Source organism: Cygnus olor, chromosome 1 (genome assembly GCF_009769625.2).
Source record: "Cygnus olor isolate bCygOlo1 chromosome 1, bCygOlo1.pri.v2, whole genome shotgun sequence".
NCBI classification, from domain to species: Eukaryota; Metazoa; Chordata; class Aves; order Anseriformes; family Anatidae; genus Cygnus; species Cygnus olor.
This window is the reverse complement of record NC_049169.1, coordinates 184,514,081-184,529,707: the sequence shown is the minus strand read 5'-3', so window position 1 is coordinate 184,529,707 and position 15,627 is coordinate 184,514,081. Positions and strand designations below refer to the sequence as shown.

Sequence of the window (15,627 nt, the reverse complement as noted above, 5' to 3'; positions counted from 1 at the left end):
TGGAAAGTGTACGTCAGCTTGATTTTCAGACATGACTTAAAGCTGCCTAGCATCTATCTAGATTCCTGAAATTAATTAATTAAGTAAATAAGTAAGTAAGTAAAGCCTGAATAATATACACAGGATTAGAATATAAGTATTTGTAAAGTACTGTCATTAAGGAGTTAAACAACTTAATATTGATTCAGTCCTTATCTCCGGGCTTTTAAAGCAGGCAGCTTTCTTTTTTTTTTTTTTTCTGTTTTAGGCTAAAGTTTGTGCCACAGTCTTCTGCTTCATAGGATTTTTAATCTAATCCAAGGAAAGATGTAACAATATATTTTTAAGAAAATCCCACAGATAAGTCTTTCTATAATATAAGTGATAAAAATGAGACATTCAAAGTTTTCAAGCCTCTGATTTCTTGCAAGCAATAGTGTAAGGAGAAAATGTCTTGTCACTTTATTAAATATGCTGCTCAATAAATAAATCAAAAGTAAATCTGAGAGTAACTGGTTAAGATCCAGAAACATTTTGTTTAGGGTCCAGGTACAGTCTTCGACACAGTTTATATTGCAATACTGTAATTCAGTCCAGTGCTCTATTCCATGAGCCCAAGCCATCTCTGCCTTAATGGTGGTACTTGGCAGCCTGATAACTTTGTAGTGTTTAATTCCAAGCTGTATGTATGAGTAACTCAGAATCTGCTGTTGTTCCAGGATTTATCCAGTCTTTTTTTGATGTTTTGTTGTTGTTTTTTTTCTCAAATAAGTTGAAAAAAAAAAAAACAACACTATTTTGCCGCTTTTAGTAGTCCCCTAAGACACTGATTTTATGATACTTAATTTCTGTATCAAGACAATGCATAATTGAATTTTGAATGCATAGTCATAGAATATGAAAGTTTCCTTGGTGGGCTTTCTGTGACAGACTAGCATACAGAAATAAGACTTGCAAAGCACTTTGTATAACAGTGACTGACATACGTTATACACTCTTAATGATGAGACCATTTTTCACTGTAGGATCATTTTGGTATGTATTATCCAACGAGCAGTCTGGTGCAAATTTTACACTGTAGCTTGGAAATAATAGCATGTTTTGGTGGTGTGACTCTAAACCACGAATATACAGGAACATGAAAAGAAGAGCAAGCTCCTTAGCTATATGGCTATACGTGCCACACTCCATCACTGCTTACCTAACTCTGTTGAGCAGATCTTTGTTGGCTTACATTATATTGTTCAGAAAGATTATTGCAGCAAAACATGTGGTGGCAAATACTGTGTCTCCCCTAGACAATTTCACCAGTTCTGCCAGCTTGTTGAACCCCCTGTGGGTGTTTTCTCTGAGGAAGGAAAAGTCTTTAGAAGGAGTCAGATTAAAGTGTCTCAGGTTCTGTTATTACTGATTAGAGCTGGTTCATATATGCAGCATCTATGTACATTGACTTCATGCCATTCATATGACTTCTCTTTCCTAGATGTTCTGTGTACTCAAGCGTCATCCTTAGGCTTTTATATTTGAAAACTGATTTTGAACTTTATTAGATCAGTAAATCCTACAAACTCCAAAATGTATGGACTTTGAACTAGAGAGAACAAAAGGCATCATTTCCCTGAAGGAAGGTGTCAGTGAAGACCAAGTAGGGAGATGGAAGCTTGTCAAAACCTCTGCTTCTTAATAAATAACAAAACTGTGACAACACTTTCATCTTGTTACTCTTTTCATGCATCATCTTCATGCAGTCTTCCCCATGAAGAATCTTTCCATCTTTTCATTTGTACAATGAAATACTCTTAGAAGAAATTATGTCAGAATCTTGGTTGGATTAAACATAATTTTGCATGAAGGTCTGACACTATGCGTACTAACAAAAACGTGCTTCTGGCCTGCTACTACCTGATGTCCTGAGGCGCTGCTCTGTATCTGCATCTGGCTGCAAGCTGGCAGAGACTGCGAACTGCAGTTTTATGTTAATAACATTGTGGGATATGTTTGGGTAGAACAGTCTAGGAAGAAACTTCAGTTGTGTTTTAAACAGTCATGTGATTTGTGATTAGGAATAAGTTATGTGTATTATTATTTCTGAATTTTTATTTTGCACTGTTATTATGTATTTCAGATGTTAAGCCCTGGTTAAGTTATAACCTTTTGGGATCCTCAAAATAGACTTTCTCCTCTGACAAATTTTTCATGTATTTACTTATGACTTCATTGAAGTAGTGACTTTAAAATCTGTTTTAGAATCACAGAATCAGGTTGGAAAAGACATCCAAGATCATCTAATCCAATCTTTAAATCATCTACTACAACCTTTTACTTGCAGCTGAGAATATACAATATCCTTCAGGCTGATTAATGAAATGAATGTATTACCAGATTAAACACAGAACAAATTAAAAATTTAGTATTCTTAGTCTTTGAATACTTTTAATTTAGTAGAAGGTTTTTAACTCTTACGTAATTGTGTCATTTTTATCAATTTAACAGCCTTTTTTGTGATGAAAAATACAGATTCACAGAACTCTTGCTTTTTTAAAACAACTTTCATTAATGTCTTTACTCCTGTTTCATTATTGATTACTCTTAGATGGATGTAAAAAGGGAAAGTTTCTTGCCTTTTAAAAACAATGACTATGATAAAAAGCCTTTATTTTTATCTTTCATATCATGAGTTTAAAACAGAGTCTTGAACTCTACAAGGAGATTTTAAACTCTGTCTTTAAACCATGGGTCAGCTGTCTGCCCATTTTTGCATTCATAACACATAACAATCAAGTGTACTTAGCAGTCACAATAAAATTATTCAGTACTCAGTGTAGGAGGGTAAATGATGAACTGATACTTCAGGCTAACAAGACATCTGTGAGCAAAAACTGTATCACAGTACAAAAACAAAGTAGTCTGTTACTTAGCAAGAGAAAAGTGGTACTCAGGATAGCAAGATATTTCTGTCTCATAGCATGCAAGCCAGGCCATTAATATTGCACCTTCCCATTGTGGGAGCTGAGTCACTACTGCCTCACCTTTATGCAAGATAGTCTGAATTGCTCTCAATGAGTAAGCAGCTCCTGCTGAACTCCTGAAGATGCCTTCTCAATGATTGTAGCTACATAAAATAATGCCTGATCCTCAAGGCAACATCAAGAGTAGGACCTTCAAGCAGACTCAAGAAGCATATAGTGAAAATGTCATTCAGAGTACAAAAAATACATTGAGTAAAAATAATAAACTAAAAATGTGTGCTACTTCTGAAAAAGTGGCTAGGAGGTATTCTGCTGCATCCGCTCCCCTTGTTCTCTGTCCTTCAGAACTGCATACTTATAATGTTGACATGGGAGATGTTTGTGTTGATAATGTCAAGAAGTTTTCTGAAAGTGGAGTTGGTCATTTCTGTAGAAGTGAAGTTAAATACCACATGATTGCATATGTATGTTTTGAGTTGAACATAGATTAACATTGGCTTATATCATTCTACAGTGCTTTAATATTGCTTTTGAATATAAAAAATCAATGTAACACAAAGATGGTCATGGTTGTTAATGGCTTGTATTAGCTGGAAGCTATAAAATCATCCTAGTACTCTGTTAGTGCTGGAATAATAATTTACCAAGACAATTACCACATGGTGGAATTTTTTTGCTGCTCTAATTCAGTGTTATTAATAATGAATAAAATTACAATTTTCTAAGGTTGCTAGGGGCAGTAGGGAATTATTTCAATGAATATTTCAGCACATTAGTTTAATCATAGTTCCACAAAATTCAAGTGGGCAATATTTTATACTTCTAAGTTCAGTCTGCTAAGGGACCATAGTCATTAAATTGCAAACTATTTGCACTGAGGTCCATTCTATGATTTACAAGCCTTGTTAAAAACACTGTAAAAGAAAGCAAGCTGTGCCATTAATACTTGTAATTTGATGCTGCATTTGTTAATGGGCTCAGTGTGATTAATGTTTTTAGCAGCAGGCAGAACATTTTGAGACAGGCAGTGCTGAGGTTTATAATGTATAAATGTATGTAAAGAAATGTTAGAATATTGGAAGTTTTAGTAATATATGTTTTTACAAGATTGTATTCCAGAAATAGAAAAGCAGTAGTGAAATTATAGTATAATGTATGTAAATACAGTTCAGGCTGTGGTAGGTGCTGATGTGTGTGTTCTTTATTTCATAGCCAACTGCATGACTTCTGGCGTTTGGATTACTGGGAAGACGATTTGCGCCGGCGGAGGCGATTTGTTCGCAATGCTTTTGGGTCTACTCATTCTGATGCTCTTCTGAAAGCTGCAGTGGAATATGGTCAGTACTAACTCCTGCTTAAAAAAATATATGTTATGATTTTTTCTTCATGTCCATGAATCCCTGAGAATCATATCCCTTCTTTTTTTAAGGATAGTGCTGAGAATTCCTAGAACATTTTCTTAGAAAAGGAATTCTTTCAGTTCTTATACTTTGATGAACCAGAAGTTGTGAACCTGTGGGCTGTTATGTTATCTAATCCCCAGGGGATTCACATTATACCTCTCTGGCATTCCCAGATGTTAATTTAGAGACACTGGTAAAAGTAACCAAACTTATCTCTCCTGAGTGACAGAACAAAACTGTTAAGTCATCAAACTAATGTGTCATAATAGTTCCATTGGAGATCTCTCATGAATAAAAGATTAACTGTTTTAAAAAACATATCAGATGTTTTTATCTTTGCATATTCTCAGCCAAATTTTTTGTTTTGTTTTGTTTTATTTTCTGCAAATCATGAAATACCTAACAACTTGCTTAAAGAATGTATTTTGAGGATGCTTAGGATTGAATAGTGTACTGACCACATAGGAGATTCAGTCTTTGAATTTAAGGATTAGATGATGATTGATTTTCACGGAGAGATAGCTGAGGTATAAAAGAGGAGGGAGGAACATGCTTGCAAATTCCCTTATATCATCTGAAAGTTCCATGTGTTTAGTGATTTCTGTACAGCAGACTGAACTTGAGTACTCCAAACGTCTAAAGCAAATTTACTTCTCACATTTAAACTGGTGTAGCTCTCTGAAAAAAAATTATATAAAATATATAATATATATATAAATATATATATATATAATATATATATATATCCTGGGATTCTGTAGCATTTAGAAATAAAATTTTGCATCACTTATTAAAAACTGAGGAAAGGGAAGTAGTTTGCCAAATGCACGTTAAACATTTCAGTTGATTGTAGCCCTTGTAGTCAAGGGCTAATGTTGCCAGGAGTTCTGAACGTGATAGATATAAAGGTAGCTCTGTGTAGCCTATGTATTTCACCAACTTTGCTGGTTGTTGAAGCAAATAGCTGGGATTCAAACAAGGTTAGACATATAAATGAGTGTCTGCATATGTGGTTATACTAGGTAGTGTAATTTAATACTTATTTAAATGCAAAGGCTATCATGTGCAGAACTTCAGGTCATTAACTGTTCACCAGTTGGGTTAAGACATCACCCCAGTAGTATATATTTGACAGGGGGTTATTTCATCCACAGTATTCCAAAACATCAAAACAGAGATCTTATCAGAGGCAGATGCAGAATTGTGCTAATTGCTATGTTGCCTGTGTAAGAAAAATATTTCCTTTGAAATATATTTCCTTTGTAAGAAAAATAATCATTAAAACTGAGGGCTTTCTGCTTTATTCAGGAATAAAAACTTTTAAAATATTCTTATTGCTTAAGAATTTTAATTTTAGATATTAAACTAGCATTAAAACAAGAAGAAATCTGATTTATAAGCTATAATGAAGTTTTAAGCATTGATACTATTCAGCTTTCCATTTATTTTGATGTCCTTGTTTCTTGCATTTTATAGTATGAATGTTTTATCTTTGGGATAAGATTGAGCTCAGAAGATGGTGGAAGTGGGGTTTTTTGTTTATTTTGTTTTGTTTTACAAGAACTATAATACAAGTTGCACTTAAATGGTTTTATTTTAGCATGTTTCAAAGATTACCTCTTTTAGTGTAGTTTTTATGGTCTGGTATTTCAGTGGAGGATAAAAGCTGCAACCAAAAGAAGTAGAAAAGATGAAGTAGTAATAGTCTCATACTGTGTTGTTTCTATATAGTTTCATAGTACTCACCTGTTAGTATATTCAACATACAGGAAAATTAATGCTCAGGTAATTTTAGAGGTGGTATGCATCCTGGTTACATAAAAAAAAAAAAAAGACAAATGTTGTCCTGTTTGCAGAATTAAAATAAATAATTCTGAATATAACTTTTTTCTGTATTTATTAAAATTAATGTATGGAATTTTTAAGCAGCATGCATTAAAGTTGTAATTCATGGATTCTAGTTACATGTACTTACTTTTCAGAGGCTAAGCCTTTGGATTTTAACACTGAAACTTTTAGGTGACCTTTCTCTGTAAGAAAACATCCTTAACACTGATGTTATTTTTATGCCTCTTGGTGTTACTAATGAGTTGAATAATTTATGAGGTTGTCATGTGAAAAGGATTTGGTGCAGTTTGATGTACCTTTAGCCTCTGGTGTTGGAATGTGATTAAGAAAGAGCTGGAGGCAGATTTTTTTCCATAGGGCTTAACTTTCATTGTATTTTTATATTAGTTTTGTTTTGTTAATTTTGTTTGGAACACCTTGATAGTAAAATGCTCCTAGCTTCCAACACTAAGCATGATATCATAGTACAGAAAGAATTTAAAACAATTAAGAAATATATTTGTGCATAGTTTTCCAGTAACACATTTTTTCTTGACCTCAGATACTTTGTTTGTGAGAAATAAACTATTAATCGAAGCAGAATTTGTTGGGCTTTTGTTATATTAATATAAATTTTTCATCTTGACTGATACCTCTAGCACAAGAAAATCTATACTGAGCAGCAGTAAAATAGTGGAAATATAAATATTTGTTATCTATGTTGACTGTCAGTTATCATTTAGGGTTTTGTGCATAAATATTGCAGTGGAGGAATGTTTAGTCAAAGCCTAAGTCAGCAAGCTCCTCTGTATCTATGATCAAAGGCATCAGCTTAAATAGGTCTGATCAGGCATTGCAGAAGAGGGCAGGCAGTTTCAGATGAGCAAAAATCACTGAGCAAAAATCACCAAGCAAAAATGACAAAATTAATCAGTCATTTATTTGGCAGTAAATAATAAGATGTGCTGAGGATTGCAGATGAGAGAATTTCCAGATTCCTTGGAGATGTGCCTGCTTAACACCTGATTTATCTAAGCTTGCACAGCCATCAAGATGACCTTGATAAATAAAAAAGTGCTCTACAGCTACTCCAGTACTAAATCAGAGTTGATGTTGGATGTCTGGATACTGTAATTATGTAATACTTGCAGTCATCAAGGAACAGAAAATTCTTGGAAATGAAAACTATGTCTGTGATCTATATGTTTGCTTTAGAAAAGAAATAATAACAAATGTTAAATTATGCCTTGAAGGGCTAAAAAAAAAAAAAAGTGTTAATTTTATCTGATAAGGGCCTTCTTAATGTAGGAAGCATTATATCTGTTATCTGCTATATGTAAGTAGTATTCTCAAAAAATCTGCTACAAGGCAAGTGAGTAAAACTTTAACTACAGGCTGTTACTCAGCCATTGTATGCGTGCTCAGATGTCTGTTTTTGATAAAATACAAATATGAATATATGTGTATATGTATAGGTATGTATATGTGTTCAAAGTACATGGCAAGTAAAAATATTTCAAAATTGAAAAATTATAACATATTCCTGTAGCTATATACTTAGTTGTCCTTTGAGACTGCCAGAACAGAGTCATAGCAGCATTTACAGGAGATGAACTGGAAAATTTTTCCCTTTGGATTAGTCTCTTCCATTTCTAGCTATTTGACATTAACACTGGATTTTACATCCATTTCATATCTGGATGTAAAATTCAACCCTAATTATTTCAAAGTTTTATCTGCTGTACCTTTTTGTTTTAGTTAAATTCTTTAATAGATCCATGGATTCATTTCTCCCCTTTTGTGAAGCTAATGGGATCCTACTTACTGCAGTATTAAAGTGAAAGGTATAAACTGGGATTTTGAACTACTGGAAAGTTTTTGTAGTTTTAATTTTATTGACATTTCAATGGATTTAGAACAGTTCTTATTTTAAGTTTAGATGGAGCTTCAATGTAGTTGATTAAATTGTAGATTAAAAAGAGGGGAGGAACAAAAGATTGTGTATGACATTATAGACTCTATTCTCTTTCCCAAATTTTGCTACCAACAAATGCAGAAAATATATAGCCATGACCCAATTCACAGTGATTCTGTACATGTGGTGAAAGAACTGTCTCTTCTAGTTAATCACCTTCACAGTTTACAGTCATTGAAGATTAGTATAGACGAGACACTACTGTACCACCCTGGACAGTGAAACAGAATACTACTCCACAGAGGTCAACTTAAGAGCAAAATAGTGAATTTATTAAGCTTTGGTCCTTCAGCACTTAAAGGCAGTGTTCCACAAACCATTTGCATGTAGACGTGATCCAAGAAAAGCCACTTTTTCTAGTCTGCAGTGGAGGTAATGGATTCGAATAACTCAGTGGTTATGTTCTAAACATTTATATGTAAGCTGATCAAGTATTTCTAGTGTCTGTGCTCAAGAATATTTGGCCTGTTAAGCTGATTATCGTAACAGATCCTGAATGCTTAGAATACAAAACAAACAAACAAACAAAAAACTAAACACCTTTGTAATGTAATATGTAATTCATTCAGGTTTTGAAACAAAGTTACAGATATATCTTATAAGTGCAATATGGCAATTGCATTTGAACTTGCATATTTTAAGTTTCTCATTCTGTTATATATATGGACATCAAATTAAAAACCTTATTTCAAGAGCAGTTTTAACTGAAGCAGACTGTATCTGACTCCTGGGAGCTGTCTTCAGTGCTGTAAGTTTCAGCAAATGTTGTGTATGCTTATCATTAGAAATCGGATTTGATTATATAAACTGAGTTAAAGAGCATCAATTTCTGAAGTCTGAAATGTTCAAATCTGAAATTTACTTTCATGAAATAATCTGGAGTTTTATAGACTTCCAGAGAATTGTAGGCAGGATTCCATCAGGCTGATGAAGGACTTACATTCCTAGAACATTTATATTCAAGCAAGTGCTACCTTAAAGGGTGTGTGGATTCCCTGCTATGAAACTGAGTCTGAAATCCATGTAAACCCCTGTTCAAACCGGGGTCTGTCTTCAGAACAGGGATTTTGGCTGTCCCACATTGGGCCCTAAATCAATATTAAATTTGTGAGGATCCTCAGTATTGAAGAAAAATGTACCAAGCTGAACTTCCAAGGACTGTAACTCTAAAGTGACCTCTCAGTGCTGAGAAGTCCAGAGCAGCTGATTCCCATAGCTCCTGCTGTTCATCTCCTGAACTGCTGTGTTCATCATTTCTGCAGTTAGTGTTAGAACAAGACAGAGGGAGGACATTCCGGAGAAACTGGTAAGAAGTTGGTTTCATTTAGCATGCACTAGATATTGTTCCAAAAAGCTGTTAGTGTTTTACAAACAAACTTATCATGACATTTGATAAGTGATAAGACATTTTAAGAAATAAAAATGTCCCATGAACTGTGTATGCTCAATTTCTTCATCTCTGTTCAGAAGCTTTGCTATGAAATCAAATGCTTAATTCTAGGAAGTCTGAATGCCCACTTGAAGACTAGTCTTTTCTTTCTGGGACTTCTGCATTAAAACACCACCACTATTTTCACTAAGTTCAAGAGTGCCTGTCAAAGTTGCTGAGTATATATCTAAGAGTTATTTACTTTTTCTCAACTTCACAAGGCCCTCTAACTTTACTACCTTTGCCCCATCTCTGGTCTGTATTTATTCAAAATACCATACCTACCATATTTCCAGAACAGTCCTTAGGGGCTGTCTCAGCAATGCAGATTTCAGACCTATTTTAAAGAGAGCAGTATTTTTTCAGTAACTAATGCAAAACTGGAAGCAATTTGAAGACAGCTGATACAGAATCATCACCTACAAGAATTTTGTTAGCAGGCCCACTAGATGCATAAAAAATGTTATTTAGGCATATCTAGTGAAAGCATTCTACGTGTACTATGTAAGAGGTGAAACACCAAAATATGCTTTCAGTTTTGTCTATTAATATTGTTTTCCATAATATGTCTATATGAACAGCTTTACTGTAAGGGCCATAGCTGAGTTTGAAGATCTTTTTGTAGTTTTTGTTTGTTTGTTTGCTTTGTTTTTTACATTTATGTTGATTCCTAATCTGATCCAGATATTCTTTGCTTCATCCAGAAGAGACAAGGCTCAGGATGGGGGAAGTCTTGTAGTTGTGTATAACCTGTTGGGAGAGAGTAAAGAAGATGGAGCCAGACTCTTCTCAGTGGTACTCAGTAAAAACATTTTATTTATCCTCATGGTGGTAAAACAATGGAACAGGTTGTCCAGAGAAGCTGTGGAATCTCCATTGTTGGAAAAACTGAAAACCCAACTGACAATGGTCCTGGGCAGCCTTCTGTGGCTGACCCAGCTTTGGAAAGGAGATTGGACTAGACAATCTCCAGAGGAGCCTTCCAGCCTCAAGGGTTCTGTGTTTCTTTTTATGGAACTAGAGCTTAAAAGTAGATGGTTGTCAGAACTTAGTCTTAAGTAATACTTTTAAAACACCAGTTTACTTATATCTCGATGTTCAGGACTAATCTTATGCAACTTCTCATAGACTCAAAAAAAAAAGAGCAGAAACATTTCATCAATAATAGGTAATCCTCAACATCAAGTTACTTTAGACCTTTCTTTTTTTTTTTTTTTTTTTTGAGGAAATGTGCATTTACATATGCCAGAATCACAGAATGTCTAAGGTTGGCAAGGACCTCTGGAAGTCAACTGGTCCAACATCCCCTGTGCAAGCACAGACACCTAGAGCATCTTACCTAGGATCACATCTAGGTGGCTTTTGAAGATCTCCAGGGAGTGAGACTCCACAACCTCTCTGAGCAGCCTGTGCCAGAGCTCTGTCACCTGCCCAGCAGAGAAGTGCTGCCTGGTGCTCAGAGGGAGGCTCCTGTGTGCCAGTTTGTGTCCATTACCTCTTGTCCTGGCACTAGGTACCAGTGAAAAGAGGCTGGCTCCATCGTCTTTCACCCTCGCTTCAGGGATTTATAGACATTGATAAGATCCCCCCAAGTTCCCTCTTCTCCAGGCTGAACAGTCCCAGCTCTCCCAGCCTCTCCTTATAGGAGAGACTCCAGTCCCTTCATCATCTTGGTGGCCCTATCCAGGAGTCCAGGCCTCTCTTGTACTGGGAGACCTAGAGAGGGACACAGCACTCTAAATGTGGCCTTACCAGTGCTGAGTCTAGTGGAAGGATTACCTCTCTTTACCTGCTGGCAATACTTTGCCCAATGTAGCCAAGAATACCATTAGGCTTCTTAGCAGCAAGGACATACTGTTGACTCATGTTCATCTTAGTGTTCACCAGGACTCTCAAGTCCTTTTCCGCAGAACTGCCTTCCAGCTGGGTGCCATCCAGCAGTACTGGTGAATGGAGGTGTTCCTTCTCAAGTGCAGGACTCTGCACTTATCCTTGCTCAGCTGCAGAAAGTTCCTGTCAGCCCACCTCTCCAGCCTGTCAAGGTCCCTCTGGGTGGCAGCATGATTCTCTGGTGTGTCAGCCACTCCCCCCAGTTTGTCATCTGCAAATTTCCTGAGGGTGCCCCCTGCCCCATCATCCAGGTCATAAAATACTTCTAATATCAGTTTTCTCATGGACAGTATACTGTTACTGAAACTGGGTTTATTGTGACTACTTGAGCCACTAAAATGTTTTTGATACTTTGGTAGGAGAGTTTGAGGGGGCGGAGGGGAATTATTGTTGTTTTGACTTCTTTAGTGCTCTATCCAGCACTGTCCTCCTAAAATTAGTCACACACACAATGTCATAAAATACATTGTTCTGAGGAAATGCAAGTGATGACCTTTAACTCAGATAACTTGCAAAACTAATATTTATTTAAGTAATGTCATATGTATGAATGTTAAACAAAAAATAAAGAAATCAGAAGCCCCTGACTAAAAATAAACCACCTTCATTCATCCAATACATGCCCACTTAATTTTAGGCTGTAAGTTTACAAACTAAGAAGTAACTATGAGTAGTTTTAAGTTTCTTCTTTATGGGCAGAAAACACATATGTTACATGATGTTCGGTGGTAAACATCTTAAGAATATGTATGCAGTCATTAAATTAATCCATAACAACGCTTCCACATGTCACCAAGTAAATCACCTCGATTCTTTAAATGTGATCATGCAGAGACATGAGACAAATGTGTAAGCAATTCCACTTCATTTGGAGCACCATTTTCTTTCTCTTTTCTCTGTTTGACTCTCTTTGTCTCCATTAGACTAATTACCAGCCAAGTGCCCCTTCTAAGAAGAGATGCCCAATGTTAGATATGATTTAATATTAATAACATAAAATTATATTGAATGTTGAAATCAAGAATATTCTTGATTTTCTTTCACCTAAAATAAAATTCTTATAACACAACTTCCTTTCAGTACATGTACTAACTTCCACATCTGATTGTGAAATCTCTGATGTATTTTAAATGAGTTTACATCCGAATTGTGTGCTTGAAGAAATCACAAAAATCTGTGTATTTATTGAAAGCATAATAATTTAAGATTTGCCACTACAGATTTATAAATGTAGCCCAACAGTGCCATCCACTGCTTCACCAAATAAACTTCCAAATATTTCATCCTCACAGGATTTTAGGGAAAACATTACACACACACAAAAAAAAATGTATTTTGCTAAGGTTTTACATGGTATTTATCAGACACAGATGAAAATAAAATTTGTTTAAATAAGCCAGGAATAAGGGCTTTCATTAGAAAGCACTATAAGAGATTACTAACTGTGATAATAACTAAATCTAAAATACTAGATTTATCTTGGTGGTCTTTCTAGTACTTCTTAGTCCCCTCGAAGGACATGAATATATTCTCATTAAATATATCTACTATTATGGTGATCTACTATTATGACCTCAAGGTGTGAGCAGTAGTGGAATTTACTTAGGTAGAGTACTGAACACTATTGTTTTTTTGTGTCTAGGCTTCTACTGTCTGACTGGATTACGGAAATTAGCTGCGACTGTATGCCTAACAGATTCATAATCTCTGTATTTCTGCTTTCTGTTATCTGCAATCTCTAGCATAGGAATTTTCATAGCAGCTTGGTAATAAGTTTTAAGTACAGATTCATGAAATAAAAGACTTTTTTTTTCTTTTCTAATTTCCTCAAATCTTGAATGTCAGAATCTTTCTTGATTTTGAGCTTTTAGCAGATCCAAATAGGATGTGAAAACTTTCTTCCCCCAAAACCTCTGCATTGGATTTTGAATGCCTTCCTCTGATATTTTCAGTCTATCTGGCATGACCTGGATTTTAACTGCTACTACAGGTCTGAGTTAATTTTACAACAAAGTTTTTTACCAGCAGTTAACATAACTACTTTTTCTCACTTCAGATTGCCTCTGAAAGCCTATGACTCAAATTTGATTCTTAAAGTAATCAAATTGCCTGGCGAAAACATTCCCAAGGCCACCAAATTGCAACCATTGCCAGTTTTAGAAGTCTAGCTGCATTTTTCTCCTTTCTACTGTTATATTTGCATGTGAAAAGAACAAACTGTAGCAATCTTCTCTTGCAGAATGAAAGTAATCTACTTACCAAAACCAGTAAATTACTACGATGTGAAATGTTTTCAAACCCATGTAAAGAATTTATTTGTTCTTTTAATTCAGTTCTTCTGCTAATTGACAAAGAAATGGAAGTTACTGACACATGTATATTCAGTGCATCTCACAGAAACTTTTTGGAAGAACATTCTGTCAATGAAAGTCTAATTGTCCTTCAGGACATCTTTCGTAGCTGGGTGAATGTAGCTCTTCAGACTCAGATTTTACCATGTGCTTTTCTTACCTCCAATCTTCTGTGCTTGAAGACTCCATATTAAGGAGTAGCAGCACTCTTTCAACTTTAGTTGAACACAACAACACATTCCATTTTTAATTTTTCTCCACTCTTCTTATCTTTCATCTCTTCTTGACTGCAGGAGTCTGTTCTCCACTATGTGTGTGACTAAGTGGAAATATATAGCATTATTAAATGAAAAAAAAGTGTTTAATAACATTTTTTAGTGGAGTAAAGAAGCCCAGACTGAACCAAATGTGTCAAAAAATTGCAAGATGAAATTCTGTTGCTTCTACTGAGGAAGGTGTTTTCTAACAACACTGAAGAAAGGTGTCTAGGAAAGGAAGCCAAGTGCTTGGCTGGAATCAAGGGTCATTATTTCCTCAGTGCTGCAACTATTGCAGCCTAGAGTCAGGAGATCATAGTATAGAGTTAGAACTGTTCTCTCCCACTCTTTCACTCATGCCAGTAGGAGGCACGACAGGCTTTTAGGCAACGGCCTCTTGCAAGGTGAAGACGTGTTAAAATGACAGGTAGATTGTGAGAATCTCTTCAGTATAGGTGATTCCTGGTCTTTCACAGTTAACAGAATAGCTCAGTACAGATTATAAAAATAAAGGAATTAATTTCCAATAGCAATGTATTTTTAATATAGTAAAGTATTTTTTCTCATCTTTTTATATTGCACTACTTAAATTTTGCCACTAAAAATGTATTATTATTATATCATATCAAAATTATCATAGATGTTTTATGTAAATAGTAAGATCTGTGCAAAAGAAACAAAGACTTACGTATGCATGCACTGGCTGTTCCGTATCCATATAAGCACAGTGAGTTCTTCAACAGGCCTTATTTTATGTTTCTCATTTTATAGAGTTACCTTTGAAATGCACACAAAAAGTATCATTATGGTACAACAAACTGGAAAATTTGATGAGTTTCAGCATTGTGCAAGGTACAGACAGGGGTTCAGCAACACCTAATGAAAGCACTGTATTGAAAGCCAAATGCATTGTGAGAAGTTCTCAAATATACCACTAAACATCGTATCAAGAAAAACAACTTGTTAAGAATTCCATCAGCCAGCATATTATACGTTTCCAGTTACATAATTAATTTTTTTTTTCATAGCATGTATGCTACATCATGACATGGTTTTTTTCTTATCCTTGTATGCCTTAAGTGTATATCTCCCTATGTCTTTGTGTATGAACATAAATATCATCTACAATACGCAAACTTTTGTAGCTGAAAGGACTATGCATAATGCCCAAAGAGGGTTTCATTTGTGTCTCTTTTGCCATATAACACAAATCACTCACTCCCGTGTCCTCAAAAAAGTGGATCATGCTGTCAAATAGCATCTCAGCTCCACTCTGAATAGAAAATATTGCCGATGCTTGCGAATTTAACATAAGCATAGCATTTTTTGCAAATATCCCTGCAGTTGCATGGAATTTTTTTGCTCTCTGGCAATCTTTGCAAAGCAGAATGAAAGGCATCACAAACACCACACTGAAGCTTAATGGTAGATGAAATAAAATACTGTTCTCCTTTTTCCTTTACTACTGCTGCTAAGATTTCTGTGAGTTAACTTTCCTTAATATACACACAAGCTTTCTACCTGGGACAGTAATTACCATTCACCTA

At 35.2% G+C, this 15,627-nt stretch overlaps 1 protein-coding gene across 10 annotated transcripts in view; it reads left to right on the top strand.

The window, feature by feature from the left end:
* Positions 1-15,627, top strand: part of NBEA (neurobeachin) — a 514,211-nt gene that overhangs the window by 317,652 nt on the left and 180,932 nt on the right. For all 10 annotated transcript variants that reach the window (XM_040543716.1, XM_040543666.1, XM_040543691.1 and 7 more), the window contains one exon: positions 4,161-4,285. In XM_040543716.1, coding sequence (XP_040399650.1) covers positions 4,161-4,285 — 125 coding nt within the window. The remainder of the gene's footprint in view (positions 1-4,160; positions 4,286-15,627) is intronic.